This window comes from Zalophus californianus, chromosome 5 (genome assembly GCF_009762305.2).
Source record: "Zalophus californianus isolate mZalCal1 chromosome 5, mZalCal1.pri.v2, whole genome shotgun sequence".
NCBI lineage: Eukaryota > Metazoa > Chordata > Mammalia > Carnivora > Otariidae > Zalophus > Zalophus californianus.
In genome coordinates this window covers 154,251,261-154,278,723 of record NC_045599.1, presented here as the reverse complement: position 1 = coordinate 154,278,723, position 27,463 = coordinate 154,251,261, and the positions used below count along the sequence as shown (strand labels likewise).

Below are 27,463 nucleotides of genomic sequence, written 5' to 3'. Positions count from 1 at the left end.
AAAAGTAAGGTGAAATGTTACACAGGGATTTTATAATTTTGTTTTCTTCTTGGCATACTGTAGATAGTACCCTGGTTGAGTATTCCAAAATCGTACTGGACTGTTTTTTCCGGTATTTGGAACACATTTCCTTATAGAGATAGCAGAGTATATGGTGATTTTCCAGGAACCAGTAAAAGCCACTCTAATTACTGCTGTAGCCTGTATTCAGTGTCCAGCAACATTCTTCAGGCACTTAATTGCCCAGATAACTTTGTCCTCAAACGATGTTTTGTACACTGAAAAAATAAATAATATATACTTTTGGAGAATTCATTGTCTAAAAGAAAAAAATGGATGTAGACGTAATTATAAATAATGTAAAATAATAGGATGTTCAGATAATGCAATATTAATACAATAAAAAGAGTAAGAAATGGATAGCTTAGCTTGATTGCAGATTCTGGAGAAAATAGGTTTAATTGGGGGAAGGATAAGACGGGGGGGGCCTGGAGAGTCTAAAGTGTGCTTCTGCAGGGGCGCCTGGCTGCTTTGTTATAGAACATGAGCCCCACGTTGGATAGAGAGATTACTTTAAAAAAAATTGTACTTCTAGGGATTCTGGGAAGACTAGCTGTCTGTGCCCCTGATTATTACTAATAGTAGCAGTAAATAGCATCTGTGCATGCACCAGGCCAAGTATTTTGTGTTATTTTGAACTAGGTTGTCTCTATTCTGCTACTACTCTGGTACTTCACATTTTTAATCAGGATTGTGTTTGGGTTTACAATTGAAGGGGTTGGAGGAGGAAGTAATCTGGTAACTTTTGCTGCCTGTCTGTTACAGGATTCCTGGCTCTGTGCTAGGGATTCCTTTCCTGGGAACTAAACATAATGGGAAATTGAGGCTCAGTAGTACCAAGTGGGAAAAGAGTTCCAACGTGGGTTGCTTGTCTCAAAAGCTGTGACTGAGGAGCAGTTGGAAAACAGAGGGGGAAGTTCTGTGTGCCTATACTTGTGTAAAAGAGAGGAGTACTCCAGTTTTAAGTTGGAGAGGGAAAGTGCGAGCATTATGTTTGTCCCCGTACTGCCGTGTCCTGTGACTCTGAGTTCACAGTTCATTCCTTGACCGTAAACAGTTCTTGTCTTTAACATATTCCCATAAATACCACTGAGAACATTTTGTCATAAAATTATCCCAGATAGACTTACTGAGTACCTTTTATGTGCCAGGTTGGGAAGTGTTGAGTGTTGCACATATAACCTCACTTAACCCTCCAGACAACTCTTAGGTAAGGAGACTGAAGCTGAGGGAGGTCCTGTAACCGGACTACAGTCAGGTCCCTTACAGACATGTCAAAGCAGTTGGCTTTCGGGCGCCTGGGTGGCTCAGTTGGTTAAGCAACTGCCTTCGGCTCAGGTCATGATCCTGGAGTCCCGGGATCGAGTCCCGCATTGGGCTCCCTGCTTGGCGAGGGGCCTGCTTCTCCCTCTAACCCTCCCCCCTCTCATGTACTCTCTCTCTCTCATTCTCACTCTCTCTCTCATTCTCACTCTCTCAAAATAAATAAATAAATCTTAAAAAAATAGAAAAAGCAGTTGGCTTTCTCTGAACCCAATTCTGGGATGGGGGCAGAGGATGAGCCTGGAAGATGCCACTGGGTCTCCTCCTTGTAGCTTATAAGGTTGCTCTGTTTGCAGGGAGGGATCAATGCTGCTCTGGGGAACATGGAGGAAGACAACTGGAGATGGCACTTCTACGACACTGTGAAGGGCTCCGACTGGCTGGGGGACCAGGATGCCATCCACTACATGACGGAGCAGGCTCCTGCTTCCGTGGTAGAGGTAGTACCCTCACATGGTCTGTTTCCAATACAAAAGAGAGGTTGAGGCAGATGTGGTCAGCTCAGAGAAGGGTAACGAGTGGATGGGACAAGGGAAATCTTTTCTGTCATTAACCATTCAGTTCATTTAATAGCGAAGTTTTTCTTTTCCAAAGTATTCAAATTTTCATAGAATGTATTGGTTTGGGGTTTGCAGGCTTATGTTGAAATTGTTTAGTGTACAGTAGCCATGAATGTCTTGATTCCTTCAAAGTACCAGGTGTTCGTTTTTATATTTCACAGCTGGAAAATTACGGCATGCCATTTAGCAGAACTGAAGATGGGAGGATTTACCAGCGTGCTTTTGGCGGTCAGAGCCTCAAGTTTGGGAAAGGCGGGCAGGCCCACCGGTGCTGCTGTGTGGCGGACCGCACTGGCCACTCGCTGCTGCACACGTTGTATGGAAGGGTGAGGCCGCCCTGGGTGCGCTGGGTGACAGGACACGGTCTGGTTAGGCCAGACGTATGGTGATGAGCTGGAAACAGGCTGCCCTGGGGACAGGTCAGAATGTCAGCGTGTCAGCTCCGGGGTCGCTTAATAAACAGCAGAGGAACTTGGTAGGATGTGTATAGTAATTGTTAATTTGGAAGTATCCATTTTAGAAAATTAAACTGATCATCATTACATACTATATTTGAACTTGCAATCTGCCACACTGCAAGTGTAAGAAGAGATTAAGTATTTTATGACTCAGCACCTCTGAGTTCCTGAACTGATTGATTTGTTTTAATACTTAACTGTTCAAACTGGACTAAGATTCGGGGGACAGGAGTTACTGGATAATCGGGGCCTACTTTGGCATAGCCAAATAATATTCTGAATAACACTGATTCAGAATAGTCAGTTTTCTGAACTCTTCCTTTCAGATGGGGACAAGGTATTGATTTACAAATGTAAGGCACCAGTTTCTTCTCTGAGTGCATTGACAGATGTGTGACAGGATCTGCCCATCCTGCAGAATTGTGTGTCACGTGGGGGAGCTGACAGTTTTGTGAGGGTCCTTTACTTTCACTAATCAACTACGTTGTCTTCTCTGGTGTGCATGACACATGTGTCCTTAATGTTCTGATCATACAGCTAAGAGAGGGCTACCTTTTGTCTTGTTGCCCAACATCATCAGCATGAGCTGAATGAACTCTGATTCTTTTGCAACCTGGTATTCTCCTAGGGTTTACGCTATCCATTTGTTACACGCCAGATCAGGGCCTTTAACCTGTTTACGTGAGCAGTATTGCTGAAATGTCAATTTAACACCCTAAATGCAGTTGAAACTGTGGATTCCTGTTTTTCTTTCATGTTTTTTAGTCTCTGCGATATGATACCAGCTATTTTGTAGAGTATTTTGCCTTGGATCTCTTGATGGAAAATGGGGAATGTCGTGGTGTTATTGCACTATGCATAGAAGATGGGTCCATCCATCGCATAAGAGCCAAGAACACTGTTGTAGCTACCGGGTAGGAGTCTAACTTGTATTTAGTTTCTCTGTAGGGAAGTTGGGTCTCAGTTTCTTCTAATAAAAATGGAGGCACTGTGGAATAGTGGTTTAGTCACAGGCAGTGACCTATTCCCAGCTGCATAATAAGCTTTGCCATCCTCAGTTCTGTATCTTTGAAATCACAGCAGCTGCCTCAGGTGGGTGAGGAAGTATCTGTCCTCACTTTGCACCTGGGCGGACCCTTGATGAAACGGGTCTGGAGCATCACATGATATTTTCCGGACTAACCTCTCTTTTGCTTTAGTGGGTACTGTGTTTATACTGACTTTCTGGGGTAGTTTGTTCACATGATGAAAATAAGTAAATTCCATTTCATACACTGTCAGTTATTTTAAGCCTTTAAAAGCATGAATCCATAGACATTAGAAACTTTAGTATTAATGTAGCATGTGCTTATCAGGGAAGTCACTCAGCACAAAAGTGCACTAAGGTACAAATGAGAGTGCCTTCCCTGTCCTTCGGGCGCCCAGATGGACAGCACCTGTGACAGTGCTGCTGGGCTGCTCTCTCCTCTCTGGTGCCACTAGAAAGGCAGACCTGATGGTTCCCTGTGCACCACCATCCTGTCTCTGCTGGCCTGTCTGTTTTCCAGAGGCTACGGGCGCACCTACTTCAGCTGCACATCTGCCCACACCAGCACCGGTGACGGCACCGCCATGGTCACCAGGGCAGGCCTTCCCTGCCAGGACTTGGAGTTCGTTCAGTTCCACCCCACAGGTAGGACGGAACCACTTTCATGGGGTCCGGGCTCTTCATGGCTTTTGAGCCCTCCACACCTCTTGATGCGCCTCTGCACCTCCATGCAGTGGCATGTTCTCAGAGCCCAGCTTGTCATTTGGTCAGGAGATTTTTTTCCCTGTTTCCCCCAAGGCAGTTTAGGGCACCAGCTTAACTATCTCTTGCTTTGGAGGTACCTGCTCCAGTCATAAAGCCGTGACTGTTAGCGTCCCTTTCCCTGACTTGGTTGTCAGCTCCAAGAGGCAGGGGCAGGTCTGGCTGTGTTCATAGTGCCTGGCACACAGTAGGACCTTGTCAGTATTTACTGAGTGAATGTCCTGACAGCTAGGGGGGATGCTGTTGACCAGAGTTCTGGCATGGGCAGATTTCAGTGTTGTAGGGAGAAGAGCAGGCTGTCACGGTAGGAGAGAATCAAGTTGGGACGAACTGTGGCAGACAGGACCCCCTGAGGTGTTGATGACTGCCCAGTCATGGGCAGATTGAGCCCATCTTGGGTCCTCAGATGGTTGAGTGTGCAAATGTGGGGTTCAGAAGGGAGGTCTACCCTGGGGGTGCGGGTTTGAGAGAATTTGTTATCCAGAAATGAATCAGAGAGAGAGATCTGCCTCTTGGGAGGGATGACTCTCATTCTGGACGCTTTTCTGGCTTGTCAACTGAGGGACACCACACCTGGTGGCAGTAGCCAACCACCTTGCTAAAGAACCTGACCTTTTTTTTTTCTCTTTGCTCTATTTTTTCTGATCCCCTGGCAGGGATGAAAAATAAAAAAATGTTTTAGGTAGTTTTCATTTTTTTTAATATTTATTATTTATCTGAGTGAGTGACAGCATGAGTCGGGGGATGGGCAGAGGAAGAGGGAGAATCTCAAACTGACTCCCTGCTGAGCACACGCAAAGCGCAACCTGGGGCTCAATCCCACGACCCCGAGATTGTGACCTGAGCCGACCCCGAGACTGTGACCTGAGCCGAAACCAAGAGTCAGACGCTCAACCGAGCCACTCAGGCACCCCTTAATTACTGTTTTTAACTAGTAAAATGAGGGGCACCTGGGTCGCCCAGTCGTTAAGTGTCTGCCTTCCGCTCAGGTCACCCTTCGGCCCAGGGTCCTGGGATCGAGCCCCACATTGGGCTCCCTGCTCCGCGGGAAGCCTGCTTCTCCCTTTCCCACTCCCCCTGCTTGTGCTCCCTCTCTCGCTGTGTCTCTCTCTGTCAAAAAAATAATTAAAATCTTAAAAAAAAAAAAAAAACTAATAAAATGAGACTTCTGAATTCCCCCTGTAACTTATTGAGAGCTCAGTTTCTTAGGCTTCCTTTTCAGTATACGGGAAATAAAGCGCTGGAAGAAACACCATTGAAACCAGGTAACTAAAGGCAAATGAAATGCAGGACTCTTAGCTCTTCTGGTGTGCTGATGAAAGTGTTAGCTTTCAGATGACATTAACAGATGTCAACATGACAAACATATGTTTGTTTCCCTGTTAAAATTCCAAGTGCTTGGCATTCCCTGTTTTCATTATGTTGAGGGACAGTGAGATTAAGGGCACAGACCTGCCTTGTTGCCTGGTATGCGTTTGGTTCTGCCTTCCCAGCTGCAGGACATTGACAGGTTCCTCAGTTGTCATTGCTCATCTCTGAAAATGGGGATATTTGCTGGGGTCGTTAGAAAACTTAGAATTGTACACAGCAAGTACAATATAAGTATGAGCCGTGATAATTATTGCTGTGGTTCTTACCAGTGACTTATTTATTTTTTTAAGACTTTATTAAAGGGGCGCCTGGGTGGCTCAGTTGGTTAAGTGTCCGCCTTCAGCTCAGGTCATGATCCCAGTGTCCTGGGATCAAGCCCCACATCCAGCTCTCTGCTCAGTGGGAGCCTGCTTCTTCCTCTGCCGCTCCCTCTGCTTGTACTCTCTATCAAATAAATAAATAAAATCTTTAAAAAAAAAGATTTTATTAGCGCGCGTGCATAAGCCGGGGGAGGGGCAGAGGGAGAGGGAGAAGCAGATTCCCCACTTAGCAGAGAGCACAACACAGAGCTCAGTCCCAGGACCCTGAGATCGTGACCCAAGCTGAAGGCAGACGCTTAACTGACAGAGCCATCCAAGCGCCCTGTTACCAGTGACTTTAAAAAAATAAGAACTTTCCAAGCTGAATTTTTCCTATCTTGTCACAATTTCATGGCACAAAACGATGCTCTAAAATGAAAACAAAACCTGAGATGTTTAACGTGTGCTTGGTTGTGTTGAAAGTTTAAACACAGTTGTCATACTCAGCCAAGCTACATCATCACCACAGCAGCTGAGCTTTCCCCTTGCTGCTGCTTTGTCAGTGCTTTTTGTTATCAGAACTTCCTACTCTTCTTTAATCTTTCCTTTGTCTTATTCTCTTGTGAGCACATTGCCACATTATTCTCATTGAGCTCAATGCCCTTTGCATAACCTTTTCCTTTCCCCTAAAATGTCTTGAAAAAAATTTGCATTTGAAATATAGACCTAGCAGTTGTTAGGTTATAAACATCTAATTAATTGGGTTCTTTGCAGGTATATATGGTGCTGGTTGTCTCATTACGGAAGGATGCCGTGGAGAGGGAGGCATTCTCATTAACAGTCAAGGCGAAAGGTTCATGGAGCGATATGCCCCGGTTGCAAAGGACCTGGCGTCCAGAGACGTTGTGTCTCGGTCCATGACTCTGGAAATCCGTGAAGGAAGGTCTGTGTGATTATCTCCAAAGGTGTCTCAGCGTACATGCACACACGCACCCCTCCTTTCTCTTTTTGGTGGGTGCTGTTCATGTCTGCGTTCTAACATGGGCTGGTGTGACTTGGGTGTGAGTTTCAGCACCCCGTCCCACGCTACCCCACCGAACTCTGTAGGCTGCGTCCAGTTACCTGCTGCCCTGTGACTGGCAGTTTATGATACCGCTCTAAAGACCAGCATTTTGGGGAGTTTGGCTGAGTGTTGTGATAGAGACAGACGCGCCTGCAACCTGAAGTTAGCATGTGGACCTTTGATGCTGTTTCGGGACCTTCAGGGTGCAGGCTCTTGGGCATTGAAGCATTGTTAGCTGTTCACTGCCAACGCTGCCTTACTGTGCTGATGCTGGTCAAATCTTTTGTGTTACGACCTCTAGACACTTTATATTTGCAGTATTTATATTGAAAGGACTTCCTAATGCATTTATCAAGGAAAACGCATTGTGACTTCCCAAGACTGGCATGTGAGCCCAGTGAGGGAAGGATGTCTGTCCATGTTCTGGCTGTGTCCCAGCATGTGGAGTCCACCCTGGCACATAGTAGGTGCTCAGAAAAGACGTGAAGAATGGATAACCACAAGTGAGGGGAAATTTTGTACAGCATCGTGGAACTTGATATGCTCCAATGACTTTGTGGTCTCACATTTTCTGTATTTACCTTTCTTTGCCTCACACCATGATGTCCTTTTCCACCAGAGGCTGTGGCCCTGAGAAAGATCACGTCTACCTGCAGTTGCACCACCTACCCCCCGAGCAGCTGGCCATACGCCTGCCTGGCATTTCAGAGACGGCCATGATCTTCGCAGGCGTGGATGTCACCAAGGAGCCGATCCCTGTCCTTCCCACTGTGCATTATAACATGGGTGGTATTCCCACCAACTACAAGGGCCAGGTGACCAAGCCCGGACCCTTCCGTGGTGGGGAGGAGGGCAGGAACGATGGGCCCACCTCACAGTTGTCCCTTGTGAGCTCAGAAGACATGTTTTCCTCAGAAAGCACTGAGTTGCTGTTGGAGGGCACAGTGGGGCTCGGGCACATTCCGGTATTTGCATTCACTCCGTAATAACGAGCAGTCACTGGTAACTTACTGATCCCTCCGTAGTACACAGTCGTAGATGCAATATCATTTGCAGCTTTTCCATTTATAATTTATTTTCTTATATGATCTCTTGTTACTTTTACGGTGACCTTGTAATTCGTATTCTCTTTACAACAAATACTTTCAAGTGGTTTGCAGTCTACCCAGAGCTTTTTGGTTCGTGATTTTTTCTGGCCTCTCCTCAGGCAAGGTGGCAGGGGATCGCCTTCTCACTTTATAGACAAATGATATGCCATATTCCCTTCCCTTCATCTGAATCCAGAGTCAGAGTATGGAAGTGAGGGGTTCAGTCAGAGGTGGTGAGTGAGGTTTCTAATGAGCCGTAGATGTGGGATTGAAATCACAGGTGCTGCCGTGGGGGTCCTTGGACCTGTCTCTGCCTGGGGTGGCCGAGTATCCAGGCGCACACTCAGAGGGTTCCCTGTAGACGAGAACAGATCCAGTCCTTACCTGCCCTCCTTCCTCTGAACCTGCATGCAGACGCCCCACTACTGGGAAGCAGGGCTGTGCAGATTGTGCTCCTGAAGTCTTCCGTCTTCTTCCACAGGTCCTGAGGCATGTAAACGGCCAGGATCAGATCGTATCCGGCCTGTATGCCTGTGGGGAGGCCGCCTGCGCCTCGGTGCACGGTGCCAACCGTCTCGGGGCAAACTCGCTCTTGGACCTGGTTGTCTTTGGCCGGGCATGTGCTCTGAGTATTGCAGAGTCCTGCAGACCTGGTATGTGTTTTCTTCAAGTAGCCAGGCTGTCGGGAGGTGAGAGATTACCATGTCTTGATTTGTAATTGGAAATTTGCTTAGTGATCATGGAGGGGTAGTCTGTTTTCCCCCCCTATAAGTGAGGAAACAGCGTGATTCAGAGATTTATATGGTGACAGACTGAGACTAGACACAGGCTGGGTGAGGATCTTAACAGTTTAGAGAGTAACCTGGTTTTGGTCAGATTTTGTTTTGTAGTCATTATGTTCTCCTTAGGAAAGTCACCATGAAGGAGTTGTTTTTTGTTTTTTGTTCTTTATTTTATTATGTTAGTCACCATATAATACATCGTTAGTTTTTGAGGTAGTGTTCCATGACTCCTTGTTTGCCTGTAACACCCAGTGCTCCATGCAGTACGTGCCCTTCTTAATACCCGTCACCAGGCTAACCCATCCCCCCACCCCAAGGAGTTGTTTTGAGAGGAAGTTTATCCCATAGTGCTTGCTCGTTATAAATTACTTGCAATGAAATATTTTAAACAGTAGGTATGAGCATGTATAAGTTCTCAGTAGTTATGGAAAAGTAATTTAGGTTGTTCTAAAAGATACATATAAATAATCTGTTAAAGCAAAACAATGCACGCAAAACAATGCACACAAAACAAAGGATTGGGTCACAGCTCTCCCTACAGTGACACAGTGGTTTTCAGTCAGTGATTGTGTTGTTCTAGTAACTTAAAGTAATTTGCTGAGGAAAAAATGCTATGTGCTGGAAGCGCGACTCCCACTATGGACAGGACACTTACTGTTGCTCTGAGCTCCCACAGGGTCTCCGTGTAGGTTACCGTGGCCATTTGCTCAGAACAACAGGGGAGATGAGACACTGTTCCCGAGGGGAAGGTGGTGGGAATCCCTGGGCCCCTGTCCTTCCCCTTATGCTTCACTAGTGGTAACCGTTTAGTCTCAGTTCTGCTGTTTTTATTGAATGTATTTTGTATGGATTTTAAGTTGGCGGAAGTCTTACTATCCTCCTAGTTAAACCCAGCCCCCAGTATAACATGCCACACTCCCCGTTACATCTGCAGTTTGCAGATACATGTAACGAAAAGGACAGTTCATTTTCAGACACCTTCTCCCTGCTCTGACTACAAGTCCAGGCTGATAGGCTGGGGCCCTGTCCCCATCTTGGCTACAAAAAGGGTCAAAACCACCTTGTCTGACACCAGGCCTAGTGCTCATTCCATTGTACTGGTGAAGCCTGAAATCAAATCTCAGAGCAAAGCAGGAAATTGGAGGTTCCCTTTCTTTGAAAATGAGAAAAAGGAAGTTTTGTAAAAATATCTTGTACTTTTGTATCTGAAAGGTCAATGCACATGGTAAAAAAATTTTAAGTCAGCGATAAAAAAAGGAACAAACTACTTGTACGTGCAACAACACGAATGGATATCAGATGTATTAGGTTGTATGATCCGGGCTCAAGAGGCTACATACATCTGATTTTATTTGTATAACATAATGGAAGAGACAAAACTAGAGAACGAGGTGGTCCCCATCCTAATCATGGTGGGCCTTGTGCAACTCTGGCAAAATGTGCAAAATGACACCAAAAATGATATTATACCTTAATTATATTTTAACTTTCAAAAACAAAAACAAGGGAAAGAAGAGCACTGCTACATCCTCCCAAATGTTGGATTTTTTTTTTTTAAGATTTTATTTATTTATTTGACAGAGAGATAGCACAAGTAGGCAGAGCGGCAGGCGGAGGGAGAGGGAGAAGCAGGCTCTCCGCAGAGCAGGGAGCCGGACGCGGGGCTCAGCCCCAGGATCCCGGGATCATGACCTGAGCCGAAGGCAGCCGCTTAACCGACTGAGCCACCCAGGCGCCCCAAATGTTGAATATTTTAAACATTTTGTATCCTAATTATGTATCCTATTCTGTACCTTAATTATGGTTACAGGAATCCATATATGTGTTGAAATTTGTAGAACTGTGCACCTAAAGAAAAATAATTTTGGGGCGCCTGGGTGTCTCAGTTGGTTAAGTGACTGCCTTCGGCTCAGGTCATGATCCTGGAGTCCCGGGATCAAGTCCCGCATCGGGCTCCCTGCTCAGCAGGGAGTCTGCTTCTCCCTCTGACCCTCTTCCCTCTCGTGCTATCTCTCATTCTCTCTCTCTTAAATAAATAAAATCTTTAAAAATAAAAAAATTAAAAAAAAATCTGGCTTCTATTAAAAAAAAAGAAAAAGAATTTTGGTAAATGACCACTTTTTAACTTTTAATTCATTTTTAAGTAGGCTCCACATTGTGGAGCCCAACACAGGGCCTGAACTCATGACCTTGAGATCAAGACCTGAGCTGAGACCAAGAGTCACATGTGTAACCAACCAAGCCACCCAGGAGCCCCAAATGATCCCTTTTTTAAAAATCGTTACAAACAAAAGCAGAGGAATCCGCAGCTGGCCTAGAAGAGCTGGGGTGGGTCTCATGAAAGACCGGTGCCCGCCCTCCTTGCAGAGAGTGGCTGTGAGCAATCCTACTTTACCTGCAAACCTTTGTTTCCTCATTTCATACCCTCTGCCCATATTATACCCATTGAGGAAAATATATTCTAAAACGTGTCAATTAAAAACAAACAAAAATCCTTTAAAATTTCTCGAAACATTTATCTTTTTAGAAAAGTCAGAAAAAAAATAGGTTTAGGTAAGCAGATGCAAGGGTCCGAATCAGCAGGAGACTCCTAAACATGCCTGGCCAGGCCCTCCCTCATCCCTGAATGAGGACCACCATTGGTAGTGGTAGGGCATGTTGGCAGAATTGTTGGAAACTGCTCACTGTTGTGAAGGTGCCAGTTTTCCCTTCAATAGAGTAATAATGCAAGGTTTCTTTGCATAAATCTGATTTTTAAACTTAGGAGTGGTTTCTGTTTTGTTCAGAGATTTCTTACTGGATACGTACTCCTTGCCAGAAATTTTGTCTTTATGTTTATTCTTTGGTCCCTAGTCCATATGTGGTTTCTTAGGTATAGGGTAGTCCAGGTGGAATATCAGCTCACTTTGTGTACGTTTCCCAAACTCCATTAAATTCTAGCTTTTTGTCTGTGTTTTTTAAGGAGATAAAGTTCCCCCAATTAAACCAAATGCTGGGGAAGAGTCTGTCATGAATCTTGACAAATTGAGATTTGCTGATGGAAGCATAAGAACATCAGAACTACGACTCAACATGCAGAAGGTAAGCACGTGCACACGTTCTGGAGTGAGCAGACTGGTGTGTCCATACCCCTGTGTCAGGCTCGGGGTGAACAGCAAAAGGACACCTTCCACACACAAGGCCGGAGATAGCAGCCCAGGGCAGAAACTGCAATTCTCTTATACGCCCCAGGGTGTTTGCATGTGGCTTCCTTCCTCAGACCCTCTCTGCCTTCATGTGTATGTCAAAGCCTGAAGGGGGAGGGACAGTGAAAGGTCTGAGAGGCTCAGTTCCCAGCTGGGAGCTTTCTTGTAGCAGGCTTCCTAAAAGCCCAGCACATCTCATTGCCAAGAAATTAATCCCACTATCACACCCAGCCTCCAACAGCTTTGGGAAATGTCTTTAAACTGGGCCCATTGAAGCCTCTAAATAAAATCAGGATGAGAGGGGAATGTGGGTGGTGGGTAGAAATGGTAATCTGTACACTGGTTGTTGTCAGGATGTATTTTCCTTCTAGATCATCACATCTGATGGAATGTTCTCTGAGGGTGAAAACATGTCATGTTCCACATGTGACTGTGGAGCCTGAGGTCTGTAGTCTGACTAAAGACCTGAATTTTAATTTTATTCAATTTCAATTTAATGTAAAGCACTACATGTGGCTACTGCATTGGATAACGCAGGGTTAGATCCATAAAAATAGTATGTAAAACAGCTAGGGATCCATCAGATTCTTCTAATACAGGGATTCTTGGTCCACAAATGAGCAATGAGTCAAACCGTTATCGGTAAGGGACCACCTGAATTGTTATCTGCTGTGTGCAGGCAGTGTTCTAGATGCCCCAGTCGTCTGAACAAAATCCTGCCTTGGAATGCACATGTGAGTTGGGGGACTAATTTTTCTGCTAATGTCCAGCTGATACAGTAAGATAGAAAAGAAATGAGGTATGTATTGAAAAGGAGTAGACAAAAGTATCATTACTTACAGATACAATTAAAAATCTCAAGACAGTAAGTAAAAAACTAGTAAAAACAAGAATGAAGTAAGATATCTGTATAAAAGATTCATCAGTAGCTTTCCAGTATGCCTGCAGGAATCCACTTGAAAATTATTTCATTCACAGTACAGCCAAAAAGTATAAAATGCCTTGAATAAACGTAACCCTAAAGAGTAGGAAAGCATGAGCACTAAAGAATGCAATAAAAGAATGTTTTAACTAACATTTACTAGGTTCTAAGATAGTTTTTTCCATTTGCTTGTCCTGAAAGGCCAGGACATTTGATGGTGTGCATATCATTCTGGGGCACGTGGGTGGTTAAGTGTCTGCCTTCGGCTCAGGTCATGATCCTCAGGGTCCTGGGATCGAGCCCCGCATCGGGCTCTCTGTTCGTGGGGAGTCTGTTTCTTCCTCTCTCAAATAAATAAAGTCTTTAAAAATAAAATGAAAATGAAATTATCATTCTAAAGAAATAGATGAGATGTCTGTTAAACAGAACTAAATCAACAAGCTGTGTTAGTCTACGGTAGAGATCAGTGGCACAAAGTGGAGCCCAGACGTAGGCCCAGGCACACGCTGTGATTGAGCATGGGATAAAGAAAGGGCTTTTTCAAGAGCGGTGAAAGGTCAGTAAGTGGTAGGAAATAAAGGTAGATCCTAAAATAAATGTCAGGTTTATTTCATGTCACATTTCCTAAGAGCATAAACAATAAAGCCATACAGGAATTTGATATATGAGGGGTTTTTACAAGATTAACCAGGAGACAGGCAGGGAGGGTTCCCAGGCCTCTTACTTCTCCCTCTTCTTCCTGACCATCCACCCCATGCTCATTGCTGACCATCTCATGGTCTCAGCACTTCTTAGTTTGTGTCACCAAGGGTCCATCTGCTAGCTCCTAGAACATTTACCACCAGATCTCAAAAGTGAGGCAAGACCATAGGAGCTGGGGCGCCTGGGTGCTCAGTCGTTGAGCGTCTGCCTTTGGCTCAGGTCATGGTCTCAGGGTCCTGGGATCGAGCCCCACATCGGGCTCCCTGCTCCGCGGGAAGCCTGCTTCTCCCTCTCCTGCTCCCCCTGCTTGTGTTCCCTCTCTCGCTGTGTCTGTCTCTGTCAAATAAATAAAATCTTAAAAAAAAAAACAACAGCCCATAGGAGGTGGTGTTTCCTTGGGAATTCAGAGGTGGTGCCCTGATACCTTTCTGCCACCATTCAGTATATCACGCCTCAGAAGTTGTTTGCTTGGAATCACAGATCCTGGCCGAGTTCCAGAAATTGCCTTCCCTAAATGCAAAATGTTCCACTTGAACTAATGTATGTGGATTTAAGACACATACTTAATGGGAACATAGAAACATTTTTTTAAAACCTTTAATCAAAACTGCACTTTAACATCAATTTATGATGAAACTCTCAATGAGGCAAGTATAGAGGGAACTTACCTCAATGTAATAAAGGCCATACATGACAAGTCCACAGCTAATGTTATACTCAGTGGTGGAAAGCTTTCACCACAGGAACAAGACAAGGATGTTCACCCTCACCACTTTGTTCAACAGCACTGGAAGTCCTGGCTAGAGCAGTCAGGCAGGAAAGAGAAATAAAGGCATCCAAAATGGAAAGGAAGAAGTAAAAGTCACTGTTTACAGATGTATCAGATCACATATGACACAGACTCCACCAAAAAAAACTTAGAACTACTAAGTGAATTCAGTAAAGCTGACAGATACAAAATCGATACATACAAATCTGTTGTCTCTGTTACAGAAATACTGAATGCTCTGAAAGAAAATAATCCCATTTACAATTGCATCAAAAAGAATAAAATACCTAGGAATAAATTTAAACGAGGGGAAAAAATCTGTACACTGAAGATTGTAAAACATTAATGAATAAAGTTGAAGACATACATAGGTGGAAAGATATTCTGTACTCCTGGATTGGAAGAATTAAAATTTCCATATCACCAAAGCAGTCCCCAGACTCGGTGCAATCATTGTTAGAATTCCAATGGCATTTTTTTACAGAAATAGAAGAAACAATTCTAAAATTAGTATGGAACCACAAAAGACCCTGAATAGCCAAAGAAATCCTGAATAGCCAAAGCAATCCTGAGAGAGAAAGCTGGAGGCATAGCTCTTTCCCTGATTTCAAACTATATTACAAAGGAATAGTAATCAAAACAGTAAGGTATCGGCCTAAAAACAGACCTGTGGATCAACGGAATAGAATCAAGCTCATAAATAAACCCATGTATATATGGCTAATTAATTTACAACAAAAGAGCCAAGAATATACAATGGGAAAAGAACAGTCTCTCTAATGATGTTGGAAAAAATGAACAGCCACATGCTGACACCACACACAACACTGACTCAAAACGGATTAAAGGCTTGAATATAAGACCTGAAACCATAAAACTAAAAGAAAACACAGATGGTAAGGACCTTAATAATGGTCTTGGCTGTGAGTTTTTGGATTTGACACCAAGAGCAAAGGCAACAAAAGTAAAAATAAACTGCTGGGACCACGCAAACTTAAAAAACTTATGCAGAGCAAAGGAAACCCAACAAAATGAAAAGGCAGCCTGTAGAGTAGGAGGAAATATTTGCAAGTCATACATCTGATAAGGGACTAATATCCCAAAATATATAAAGAACTCCTCCTACAACTCCGTAGCATAAAAACAATCTAAGAAATGGACAGAGGATCTGAACATTTTTCCAAAGAAAACAGAGGTGGCAGACATGTGAAAAGATGCTCAACATCACCACTCATCAGGGAAATGCTAATCAGAAACATACCTTCACACCCATCAGAAATGATTAGTATCAAAAAGACCAGAAACACAAACGTTGGCAAGAATGTGGAGAAAGGGGAACCCTCATGCCCTGTTGGTGGGAATGCAAATTGGTGCAGCCACCGTGGAAGACAGTATGGAGGTTCCCCCCAAAATTAAAAATAGAGGGGCGCCTGGGTGGCTCAGTCGTTAAGCGTCTGCCTTCGGCTCAGGTCATGATCCCAGGGTCCTGGGATTGAGCCCTGCATCGGGCTCCCTGCTCGGTGGGAAGCCTGCTTCTCCCTCTCCCACACCCCCTGCTTGTGTTCCTGCTCTGGCTATCTCTCTCTGTCAAATAAATAAAATCTTAAAAAAAAAATTAAAAATAGAACTGTATGATCCAGCAATTCCACTTCTGTGTATTTATCCAAAGGAAATGAAAACGCTAATTCCAAAAGATATATGTATCGCATGTCTATTTCAGTATTATTTACCAGAGCCAAGATATGAAAATAACCTAGATGTCTATTGGATGAATGGATAATGAAGATGTGCGTATCTGTTCTATATACTTTATATGGTGTATATTTTATATGTGTATAAACATTATCATTGAGGCATAAAAAAGAATGAAATTTTCCATTTGTGACAACATGGGTGGGTCTAGAGGGCATTATGCTCAGTGAAATAAGTCAAAGACAAAGACAAATATCTTATGATTCCACTTATATGTAGAATCTTAAAAAACAAGAAACTGAGCTCATAGATACAGAGAACAGATTGACGGTTGCCAGAGATGGGGAGTGGGTGAAAGGAGACAAAAGGTACAAGCTTCCAATTAAAAATAAGTAAGTCCTGGGGCTTGTAATGTACAGCCTGGTAATTACACTTCATTACACTTCATTACATATTTGAAAGTTGCTAAGAGAGTAGATCTTAAAAGTGCCCATGAACAAACTTTACTTTAAAATTCAGAGTAATGGCACCTGCCTGGCCCAGTCAGTAGAACACACAACTTTGATCTTAAGGTTGTGTGTTTAAGCCCCATTCGGGCATAGAGCTTACTTAAAGAACGAAGTAGAATTCAGAGTCATAGATTCAATCTGAATTTCATAGTTTTTAAATTTGATTTACATAAATATTTTATAAAAAATGAAATGCAGGGGTACCTGGCTGGCTCAGTTGGTGGAGTAGGGTTGTGAGTTTGAGCCCCACATTGGGTGTAGAGAACTTCAAAATAAAATCTTCAAAAGTAAAAGTGAAATGTGTAAGAAAAAATCTAAAGGGTTTATCAGTTTTAGGCATGGCTTCTTCATACTAGTTGAAGATTTACAGATGATATTTTGTGTTACAGTCGATGCAAAATCATGCTGCAGTGTTCCGGGTGGGAAGTGTGTTACAGGAAGGCTGTGAGAAAATCAGCCAGCTCTATGGAGACCTAAAACATCTGAAGACGTTTGACCGAGGTAAGCAGTTCCATGGGCCTCTGTGTACAGTTGGGGTGCCTCAGAGCCCTGTCTGTGCCACTTAGTGCTGCCTTATCCCCATCCTTGCTGTTTGTGTCGAAACTGGCAAGCCCACAGTCACAGCCTGGAGGACCCATCTGACTGGATCCTGTCTCTCATTGGTGCCTTGTGTGTCCCCAGGAATGGTCTGGAACACTGACCTGGTGGAGACGCTGGAGCTGCAGAACCTGATGCTCTGTGCACTTCAGACCATTTACGGAGCAGAGGCCCGGAAGGAATCTCGTGGTGCTCATGCCAGGGAAGATTACAGGGTGCGTCTTGACAACACATCATGTGTGCACATCATGTTTTCTGTCCACTGGCATTGCTCAGTCCCTAACCCTGCACTTTCTGTACATTTCACTCCATTTTCCCAAAAGTAAATTGAAAAAAGTATTTTTTCCCCTGATAACTTTCATACTTTGGTATCACTGTGTTTAGCACCAGCATGACCTTTTTCTTGCTTCAGATCGGCATCTGCCGCTGCCGGTAGCAGCACCTCCAAGCAGAACACACCGGATTGTTACCAGGTCAAAGATTAGTGTGCAGTCTGAGTACTGTTGCCAGAAAATGCTAAAATGATGAGTAACTTATTGAGACCTGACCTCATCTTGGTCTGATTTTTTTTTTTTTAGATTTTATTTGTTTGAGAGAGAGCATGTACGCGAACATGAGTGGGGCAGGGGGTGGTGAGGGGAAGAACAGAGGCAGAGGGAGAAGCAGACTCCTCGCTGAGCAGGGAGCCCGACGTGGGACTCAATCCCAGAACCCCGAGATATGACCTGAGCCGAAGGCAGACGCTTAACCAACTGAGCCACCCAGGCGTCCCTAAATAACCTGATTTTCATGCAGAGTATAGTTCAATTTCTTTCATAACAGAGCATTCAGCGTATGACAGGAAAACATTGAGGAAATGGGCACTTGAGGGCAAACACAAGTTCAGGATGGAGGAGCATCAGTCTGGCCTGAGCCACTTTCCAGACAGGCTTTGGTTCAGCAACATGTGGTGGTGCTGGTGGCAGCCTCCCCAGTCAGCTGGACATGGCGAATGGGGAAAGTGGCTACAGCAAGAGGATTAGATTCTGATTTACTGTGAAATTTTATTAATTTACCTTTCACCGGCTGGAGCTAGATTAGATTAAGATTATTAAGCACATTCATCACCTGCACTGAGGACTAGAAACTTCTCCAGACTGTGGGTTGGTCGGCAGTTTGTGTGGCTGAGGTGAACGAGTTTTCATTCAGTCACAGCAGATAGGCAGGGGGAAGCTGCTCCCGCTAGGAGAGCTCACCCTTCGGTATGTGTTTAGACATAAGGGAAAGTGCTACAGCCCCACTTGATCCCAGGTGAGAGGCCTGCCTCTGCCCACCTCCCTGCTCGCCTCACTCAGCAGAAACAGTTCGAATCTTTTCATTTGTATTTTATTTTTATTTATTTTTATAGAAAGCATCTTTTTTTACCCTTTTGTGTTTTTATTTTTTAAAGATTTTATTTATTTGAGAGAGAGAGAATGAGAGATAGCACGAGAGGGAAGAGGGTCAGAGGGAGAAGCAGACTCCCTGCTGAGCAGGGAGCCCGATGTGGGACTCGATGCCGGGACTCCAGGATCATGACCTGAGCCGAAGGCAGTCGCTTAACCGACTGAGCTACCCAGGCGCCCTGTGTTTTTATTTTTTATTTATCTTTTTTAATTTAAATTTTAGGTAGTTGGCATACAGTGCAATATTGGTTTCTGGAGTAGAATTCAGTGATTCATCACTTTACATACAACACCCAGTGCTCATCACAAGTGTCATCCTTAATTACCCATCACCCACCTGGCCCATCCGCCACTCACCTCCCTGTGTCAACCCTCAGTTTGTTGTTATTTTTAGATTTTATTTTTAAGTAGTCTCTGCCCCCAACATGGGGCTGAAACTCACAACCCCATGCTCCACTGCTGAGCCAGCCAGGTGCCCCTGGTTTTTACTTTAAGTGGCTCTTGTATGTCTTACCCATTACCGTGTGTAGGATACCCCTTAATAGTATTCAGCTTCTTTTTAAGACTTTTTGAGCAAAATTTAATATAATTGCTAAAATTGAAACATTTAAATGAAAAAAGCTGAAAGAAGAACTTGAAGTCTCCCAGAATATGAGCAAAAAGAAAGTGATGAACTTTAAGTGTGTAAAAGATCAGCCTAATTTCTGCAGCCACCCTCCCAGTAGTTGTAGCAACGGACCTCTGGGCTCACAGTGCAGCTGCAGACCTACTGCCTAGCTCTGTGGCCTCACTGGGTCCTGCCCTTGTCGGGAGCTGTGCTGTGGAGGCCCTGGAATGAAGGAACGGCCTGCCCGTGAGCCCCAGGATGGATGGGCACTCCGGAGGACTGACTGCTGGCAAATGTATCACGGGTCTCATCTCTCCATTCCACCTGCATTTGGGACTTACTTGCACTGTGTTTCATACTGTGTGTTTTTTTTAGGTCAGATATACACAGAATGGTTTTTCATTAGGAATTGTAGAAGGGAAGGGACGTGGGTTGAAAAATGGACTAGGAATGTCCCAGCTCTCTGTGAACAAGGTCTGTTTGGGACAGTGGATACCTCCTCATTGAGTGGGATCTAGAGGGATTCATATCAGACTAGTCTTTCGTGTATCATTTTAATGAGTTTGCTATGTTTTCCAGTTATATTGCCCTGTTAGAGAAAAAAGAAATTTGAAGTGTAATAGTTAATGGCATTTTCTGAAATAAACTTACTTTCTCTGGCTTCAGGAGCGGATTGATGAGTATGATTACTCCAGGCCCATCCAGGGGCAGCAGAAGAAGCCATTTGAGGAGCACTGGAGGAAGCACACCCTTTCCTATGTTGATGTCAAGACCGGGAAGGTATGTGGGGAGTGTGTTCTGCTCACGTATGCACTGATAAATATGCTACCCCGTACGCTCTGGAGTCAGCATATGATGGACTAGGGAAGCAACATGGATTTAAGTTGACTTGAGACACCACTGAAAAGGACACTCAGGCTTCTTCCTGGAAACAGAATCCAACGTGGGCGAGTAGTTTAGAAGGGCTGGCCTTCCACAGCTTTAGCACCCGGCAAGGAGTGCGCATCCAAGCCTTGGTGGCAGGGGAGGGAATGATGATTCTGAAGCCTGTTGAGAGTGAGGTTGGGGCGTAGGGGGGGACAGGGAAACACTCCTTTTTCCCATTGGCTGGACCACCGGGAAGCAGCCTCAGGGAACCCCAGGGTATGCTCTGCAGCCCGAAGCATCGGCCTGGATACAGAGCAAGCAGAGGAGGGGGTGAGGTGGGCAGAGTCCTAGGAATAGCCCGCTTAGATTGTAGTAGAGGCTCACAGTCTTAATCCACCAAAGCATAATTCACCCTTTTGGCATTTCTGCTGAGCATTAAGAATCAGAAATAAGACATAAAGTGTTTACCCTTAAGCTTTTCAGGCTTGTGTAAGGGATAGTCTTAATCATTTATGTGAGTCTACAGAAATAATGTTGTGCTCTCTTACCATCACTTAACACAGAGAGGCTAGTGTGTCTCTTTCAGGTAGGCAGTAACTTTTATAATTTTGAATGAAGTCTATTTTTTGACAGTGTATAAAAATCAGACTTTTCTCTCGGTACAGTCCTATTTTTAGTAATGTTCAAGGCTTTTTACAATTATAAAAGAAATACATGCTCATTTTAGAAAGTCTAGAAAGTACAAAAATAAAATTAATGTTTGTAAGCTCACCAGTCAGAGATAGCCTTCATTATCATTCTGAAATATTTCCTTCAGGTTTTGCATGTATGTGCATACACTTTTCCTTGTGTGTATGTATATAAATACAAGTAGAAAAAACTGTAAATATATACTTTAAACATAAAGAATGACAGTGTATGCAGGGTTTCACTTCTTCAGCATTTGTGTAAAGCATCAAGAACTTAATACATTGTTATTTTAATTGCTGTATTTCATTACATGGATTTACCATAATTTACATGGCTGGTCCCCTGTTACGCATTTAGATCATTTTTGAGTTTGTTACTGAAAAATACTCCAGTGAGTACTTGTGTTTTTAAGTTCCTGAAATAGTCTGCAAATAACTTTTACAGCTAATTTTTCAAAAAAGCCCAGGAGAATGCTGTTTGTATGTTTTTTCTACAAATTTTGCTTAACTTACTGTCGATTCTTCTTTTTAAGGTTTCGTTGCAATACAGACCAGTGATCGACAAAACTTTAAATGAGGCTGACTGTGCCACAGTCCCTCCAGCCATTCGCTCCTACTGATGAGACCAGAGTTGACGAACTTTTGTAATTATGTATAATAGCTCGTGCATGTGTTCATATCATAATTATCTTTTAAAATCCTGTAGTCAAGTGAATAAGGAGTGCCATTTGAATAGATCATCTGCCCGGTGGCCAGAAGCTTGCCAGTAATGAACAGCCAGGAAGTGTGAATGAAGCTTACCTTTATCCTTTGCTTCATTCTTATGAAATAGTAAAACTGGGCATGATTCTTAAATAAAACATAAATTACAAGCTTCTATTTCCAAGTCCATTGAAGAGCTTATACTGTTTGATTTGAGGCATGTTCGTTGACCTAAAACATCGAAATCCAGAAATTTTATCATATATATTAAGTAAAAATGAACTTTGGTGTTGACAGCACATGAAGAAAACAAACATTTCCTTCTTGTTCTTACTAAGTAAATGGTTTAATATGTGAACATGTGTCCTGAAGTATTTAAATAGCCAGATATTAAAGGAAACAGCTGAGGTGTAAATGGGTTTCTTCCTTCCCTGCTTGCTTTCAGGTGCTACTCGGGGTCCCTTTCCTACTTAGTGCTTGTCTCAGGGCTGGCTTCCATAGAATCCAGTCCACGACAGTTAGGGTCATTGATTTTGCTGTTTCTCAGTTTTAGGGATTGTCTGGTAAATATGTAAAAACATTTACATATCTTCAGAGTCTTTTGTATTTGGAACTATCCTCTCCCCGCTCCCCTCCATAGCAACCACTTTAGTTATCTTCCTAGTGAGTGTTTTAAGAGAAAAAGAAAGCAAATCTGTATTTGCATTATTGTGTACACCTTGTCTACATATCTGGAGGTCATTCCTTATCATCAGTGAGTCTTCCTTCTTTTGGTTGCATGAATGTACCTTACCCTCCATTGGTGGACATTTATGTTCTTTCTAGTATTACAGATGCCACAATGAGTAACTTTGTGTGTGAAGTCCTTTTCTTTGAGGTGAGGTCCTAGAAGTGGAATTGCTGAGTCCAGGGCGCCTGGGTGGCTCAGTCGTTAAGCATCTCCCTTCGGCTCAGGTCATGGTCCCGGGGTCCTGGGATCGAACCTCGCATTGGGCTCCCTGCTCCACAGGAAGCCTGCTTCTCCCTCTCCCACTCCCCCTGCTTGTGTTCCCTCTCTCACTGTGTCTCTCTGTCAAATAGACAAACAAGTAAGAATTGCTGGGTCCAAGGGTAAATGCACATGTCGTTCTTTTAGATGTTCCCAAATTCTCTTCCCCAAATTCTCTGTGATGGAGGAGAGTCCCAATTTCCCACAGCTTTGCAAAGAAAGTATGATGGCAAGTGTTTGGATGTTTGCCAATCATATAATGAGAAATTTTATCTTAGTATAGCGTTTTTCTTTTTTCTTTCTTTCCTTGGTGGGGGTTAGCATTTTTAACAGTTGTTTTGAGGTATGATTGGCAGAAGTTAATAAACATATTCGCCAGCCCAGGTTTCTTCTTGCCCTTTTGTAATCTCCCCCCCCTTTATCCCCAACAGTGCACAGGGAACCACTGATCTACTTCCCGTCATTAGAGATGAGCTTGCGTGCTCCAAAACTACATATGAATGGAACCATACAGCATGTATGTACTCTTCTTATTCGGTTTCTCTTAGCATCATGATTTGTGGTTCATTGACATTGCTGCACAAGCAAGGGGATGGGTGTGTTTCGTGGCTTGAGGGCTGCATCCAGGTGTCGGCTCCTGGCCCTGCTCCCTGTCACACTTCTACTACCAGAGAAAGACCCCAGGCAAGAGTTGCAGGTGCTTGGGGCAAGAAGCTACAGGTCTGGTGAGTGCTGGGGGAGTTCCAAGCCACACAGTATTGAGTGTCTGCAACCCCACTGCAAATCCAGCTGTGACTGTCACCAAGAGGAAAGTGTCATTTCAAGTGGCATTAGGACATAGAACTTTTGAGTTTACAGTTTCAGTGAACTTGAAGGATAAATGGAACCAACTAAGAAACCTTATGCTTCATCAGCAATCTTACCGTTAGTAGGAATATTTGTGTTCATACTTTGAAATTGTGTAGCGTTAAATTAGTTAAAGCTAGTAACTGTTAATGCTAAAACAGATTGTTTTCTGAGAAAGAAGTAGTAACCCTGCAATACTAAATTTGGAATAGAAATGTAAGTGTAAATTTTTTTCTTTTATTATTATTATTATTATTTAGTATTTTTTAAGGATTTTATTCATTTGAGAAAAAGAGATCAGGAGCGGGAGAGGGAGAAGCAGACTCCCCGCCAAGCAGGGGCTCGACCCTGGGACCCTGAAATGGTGACCTGAGCCACCCAGGCACCCTTCTTTGTTCTTTATTTTTAAGATTTTATTCATTTATTTGACAGAGAAAACGAGCAGGGGGGAGCAGCAGGCAAAAGGTGCTGGAGAAGCAGACTCCCTGCTGAGCTGGGAGCCTGATGCAGAGCTCCATCCCAGGACCCTGGGATCATGACCTGAGCCCAAGGCAGATGCTTAACCACACTTAACTGACTGAGCCACCCAGGCACCCCTTTTCTTCTACACACACACACACACACACACACACACACAACACACACACACACACACACACACACGACCTGAGCCCAAGGCAGATGCACACACACACACACACAACACACACCACACACACACACACACGACCTGAGCCAAGGCAGATGCTTAACCACACTTAACTGACTGAGCCACCCAGGCACCCCTTTTCTTCTACACACACACACACACACACACCACACACCACACACATGACCTGAGCCCAAGGCAGATGCTTAACCACACTTAACTGACTGAGCCACCCAGGCACCCCTTTTCTTCTACACACACACACACACACACACACACACACACACACACACACACACCAGCCACCAGGCACCCCTTTTCTTCTACACACACACACACACACACACCACACCAGCCACCAGGCACCCCTTTTCTTCTACACACACACACACCACACACACACACCAGCCACCAGGCACCCCTTTTCTTCTACACACACACACACACACACACACACACCCCCCCACCCCTTTTCTTCTACACACACACACACACACACACACACACAACCAGCCACCAGGCACCCCTTTTCTTCTTCACACACACACACACACAACACACCAGCCACCAGGCACCCCTTTTCTTCTACACACACACACACACCAGCCACCAGGCACCCCTTTTCTTCACACACACACACACACACACACACACACACACACCAGCCACCAGGCACCCCTTTTCTTCACACACACACACACACATACACACACACACACCCCAGCTCTGCCCCAATAGCGGTGGGCTCTAAGCACCTGAATTGTGGTTACCACTCCCCTCTCCCCCCGCCATAGCCATGGATTGACTGTATTAAAAACATTAGTATGTTAATTTATAATAATAGTTTAAAAACTCAGCCAACACTGAACAAAAACATAATTAATCACTCTTGGAAGTAACTAAGGCACTAACTACTGACAGTGAAAGTGGACAATTAAAAAAAAAGAATGAAATGGTTATCCTGCCATTTATCCACAAATTGCCATTCAGGATAACCTAGTTGATTGGGAAAAGTATTTTATAGAGGAATCCCTTCAGATAAATGAGTAAGCAATGATAGAATTTAAAGACCCCGTTTTTGCCATCCCTAATGTGGCTCTGGGACTTGCATGTATATCAGAGTCACCTGGAGGGATTGTTGAATAATTCCTGACCCCACCCAGGACATGTGGTTCAGTAGGTCCTGGGGTTGGGCCTGAGAATCTGCATTTGTAATATGTTCAGGGACCAACTTTGAAAACCACCTTCATGGGATGATGTGGTTCAACAAACATGAAGGAGGTGATTTTCAGGAAAAAATAACAGGTGGAAAGACGGCGGACAACCTCAGACCTCCATCCCAACCAGCAGCTGAAACAAAAGTATGGCCAAAGAATTTTGCAGAAGTGGAAGTATAAATGTGGGCATCTAAGCATCATTTAAGTGTTGGGACAATGAATGAAAAGCTGGCAAAGCCATGTCCATGAAGCACGATAAAAGAAGGGTTGTTTGGTTTCAAAGAACTGAGGGCAGTGGTTTCCTTATGTCTGCTACTTTTCAACCGAAAATCAACCTGCAGACCATTTTCATGAGCATTCTGAAACCAAGAAAACCACTGGGGAGTAGGTGGTCTGGAAATGCAGGTTTCTGTGGGACAGAATATTTCATACTGGAAATGTTTTATGCAATGTGTATTCAAGGTTTCTAAGAAAACCCACATGTAGGGGAAGTGACACACCAGAGAAATTTTTTTTAAATGTGCATCAAGGTAAAAAACTAGGATGCTGACCCGAGAGATGTGATTTCTAATATGGATCCAAAGAAGCAAAAAAGATACAGAACAATATTCTTAAACGGTCCATAGCATTAGCCATAGCCACATAGCTATTTTAAGTTCACTAAAATTACATAAATCTTAAAATTACATTTCCCCAGTCACCTTGATCCATTTCAAGTGCTCAGTAGCTACATGTGAGTGGCTCCCACACTGGACAGCAGAGCAATTCCATCGTTGCAGAAAGTTAGGTTGGCCAACACCAGTATAGACATTTGCTAGTATCTTACACTAAACAGCACATATAACTTGACCACCACTTAGTAGGACACCTGAGTTAAATAAAAAGTGGTAAGTCATTCCCTTTCATACTGAATTCTGACAAGAACCTTGGTTGGAAAGGAAGGGGAGGCCTGGACACAGTTGGCTGTGTCTCCTAGAATTCTGCACCAGAGTCTGTAAAAGGGAAAGTGACAGGGACGTTTTCTAGCATGTAAAGGTCACAGTGCAAGCCGTTGGTGGTTCTGATGAGAAAATCCGGCACAAACAATGAATCAGAGTGGCTTCAGAGGGAAAGAAGTTAGTGTGGATACATACACAATGTGGTCAGCAGCCTCCCAGTGGGTCTCCTGGCCTCCACCTCACCGGTTCATTTTCTGAAAACTGCCCAATGTGAGGAAGAGACAGGCAATCTCTAGGATTTCATAGCTTCCCTGGCCCTTCTCTGCCCTTGGATTCCTCTTGTGACTGAGTGAGGCTCCAACACTTGGCCTGAAGGGCACCCCTCCACCCAGATCCCGGTCCAGGCAAGAGCTGCCCACGGAAGCTGTCTGTGTGCCCAGATGCCACTTCCCAGGTCAAGTAAGTTGAGGAAGCCTTGGGCGAGCCAGAGGGAACATACTCTAGCCTCTTCTATGGTAATGTGCCCACTTGCCACATCCGTTGTGCAGAGGGAAAGCAGAGCCTGCACAGGAACGGCCGCAGCTTCTAAGAATCTGGGTCCTTCTTTGTTGTGTATCCATAGAGTCAGGAGTGTTTTCTAAGGAGTTTTCCCCAAAATTTAGACTCCTAAGATGGCTTGATTTATTCCAAAAGTGCTTATGAATCACCAACTTTGGCCAGTCAAGAATGGACACATAACTTACTTGGTCATCCATTTGTTTAACATTTATTGAGGGTTTACTATATGCCAAAGATGTAAGATGAACAAGAGGGTGGACTGTGAGGCACAGTCCTAGGAATGCTAGGACCCAGAAAGAGCCGATCTTTAGAAAAATTCTAAGGATAATAAAAGGCATTTTCCAACTGGCCCCAACGTCAGACACATTACGTGCTAACAGTAATAGGAGGAGAGCAGTGCTGCCTTTCAGTGTATTTCTCTGCTCTCCGTCCGGTCCGGCAGCGCTGCGTCTGCTTAGGGCCGACCTGGTCAGGAGGGAGCTGAATCCCAAGGTGGGCGGGGGCAGTGGCAAGTGCATTAACACTCCCGGCGACTGAGTCCGTGGAACTGCGCGGCGCTGAGCCGCCTCTGTGTTGGCAAGTCGGCCGTCACCCCCGTGGCCGCGCAGCTCTGTGGCCGGGCGGCGGGACAGCAGGTGACAGCCTCCGCGTCGACGGCCAGTGGCCCATGGCGAGAACTGCAAGACGGTCCTGCCCTCACAGCACGGCCCGGGTGCTGTGCGGACTCTTGGGCCTGCGGCTCCTGACGAACGGGGGCTGCGGCTCCTGAGGAACGGGGGCTGCGGCTCCTGAGGAACGGGGGCTGCGGC

General features: G+C 44.4%; 1 protein-coding gene across 2 annotated transcripts in view; it reads left to right on the top strand.

The window, feature by feature from the left end:
• SDHA (succinate dehydrogenase complex flavoprotein subunit A) overlaps positions 1–21,816 on the top strand; it is a 30,064-nt gene extending 8,248 nt beyond the window's left edge. For both annotated transcript variants that reach the window (XM_027604318.2, XM_027604317.2), the window contains exons 4-15: positions 1,680–1,823; positions 2,105–2,269; positions 3,167–3,315; positions 3,949–4,073; positions 6,635–6,803; positions 7,543–7,738; positions 8,493–8,664; positions 11,756–11,874; positions 16,962–17,073; positions 17,254–17,384; positions 19,867–19,980; positions 21,290–21,816. In XM_027604318.2, coding sequence (XP_027460119.1) covers positions 1,680–1,823; positions 2,105–2,269; positions 3,167–3,315; positions 3,949–4,073; positions 6,635–6,803; positions 7,543–7,738; positions 8,493–8,664; positions 11,756–11,874; positions 16,962–17,073; positions 17,254–17,384; positions 19,867–19,980; positions 21,290–21,376 — 1,683 coding nt within the window. In that variant the 3' untranslated portion in view covers positions 21,377–21,816. The remainder of the gene's footprint in view (positions 1–1,679; positions 1,824–2,104; positions 2,270–3,166; positions 3,316–3,948; positions 4,074–6,634; positions 6,804–7,542; positions 7,739–8,492; positions 8,665–11,755; positions 11,875–16,961; positions 17,074–17,253; positions 17,385–19,866; positions 19,981–21,289) is intronic.
• Positions 21,817–27,463: the final 5,647 nt, after the last annotated feature.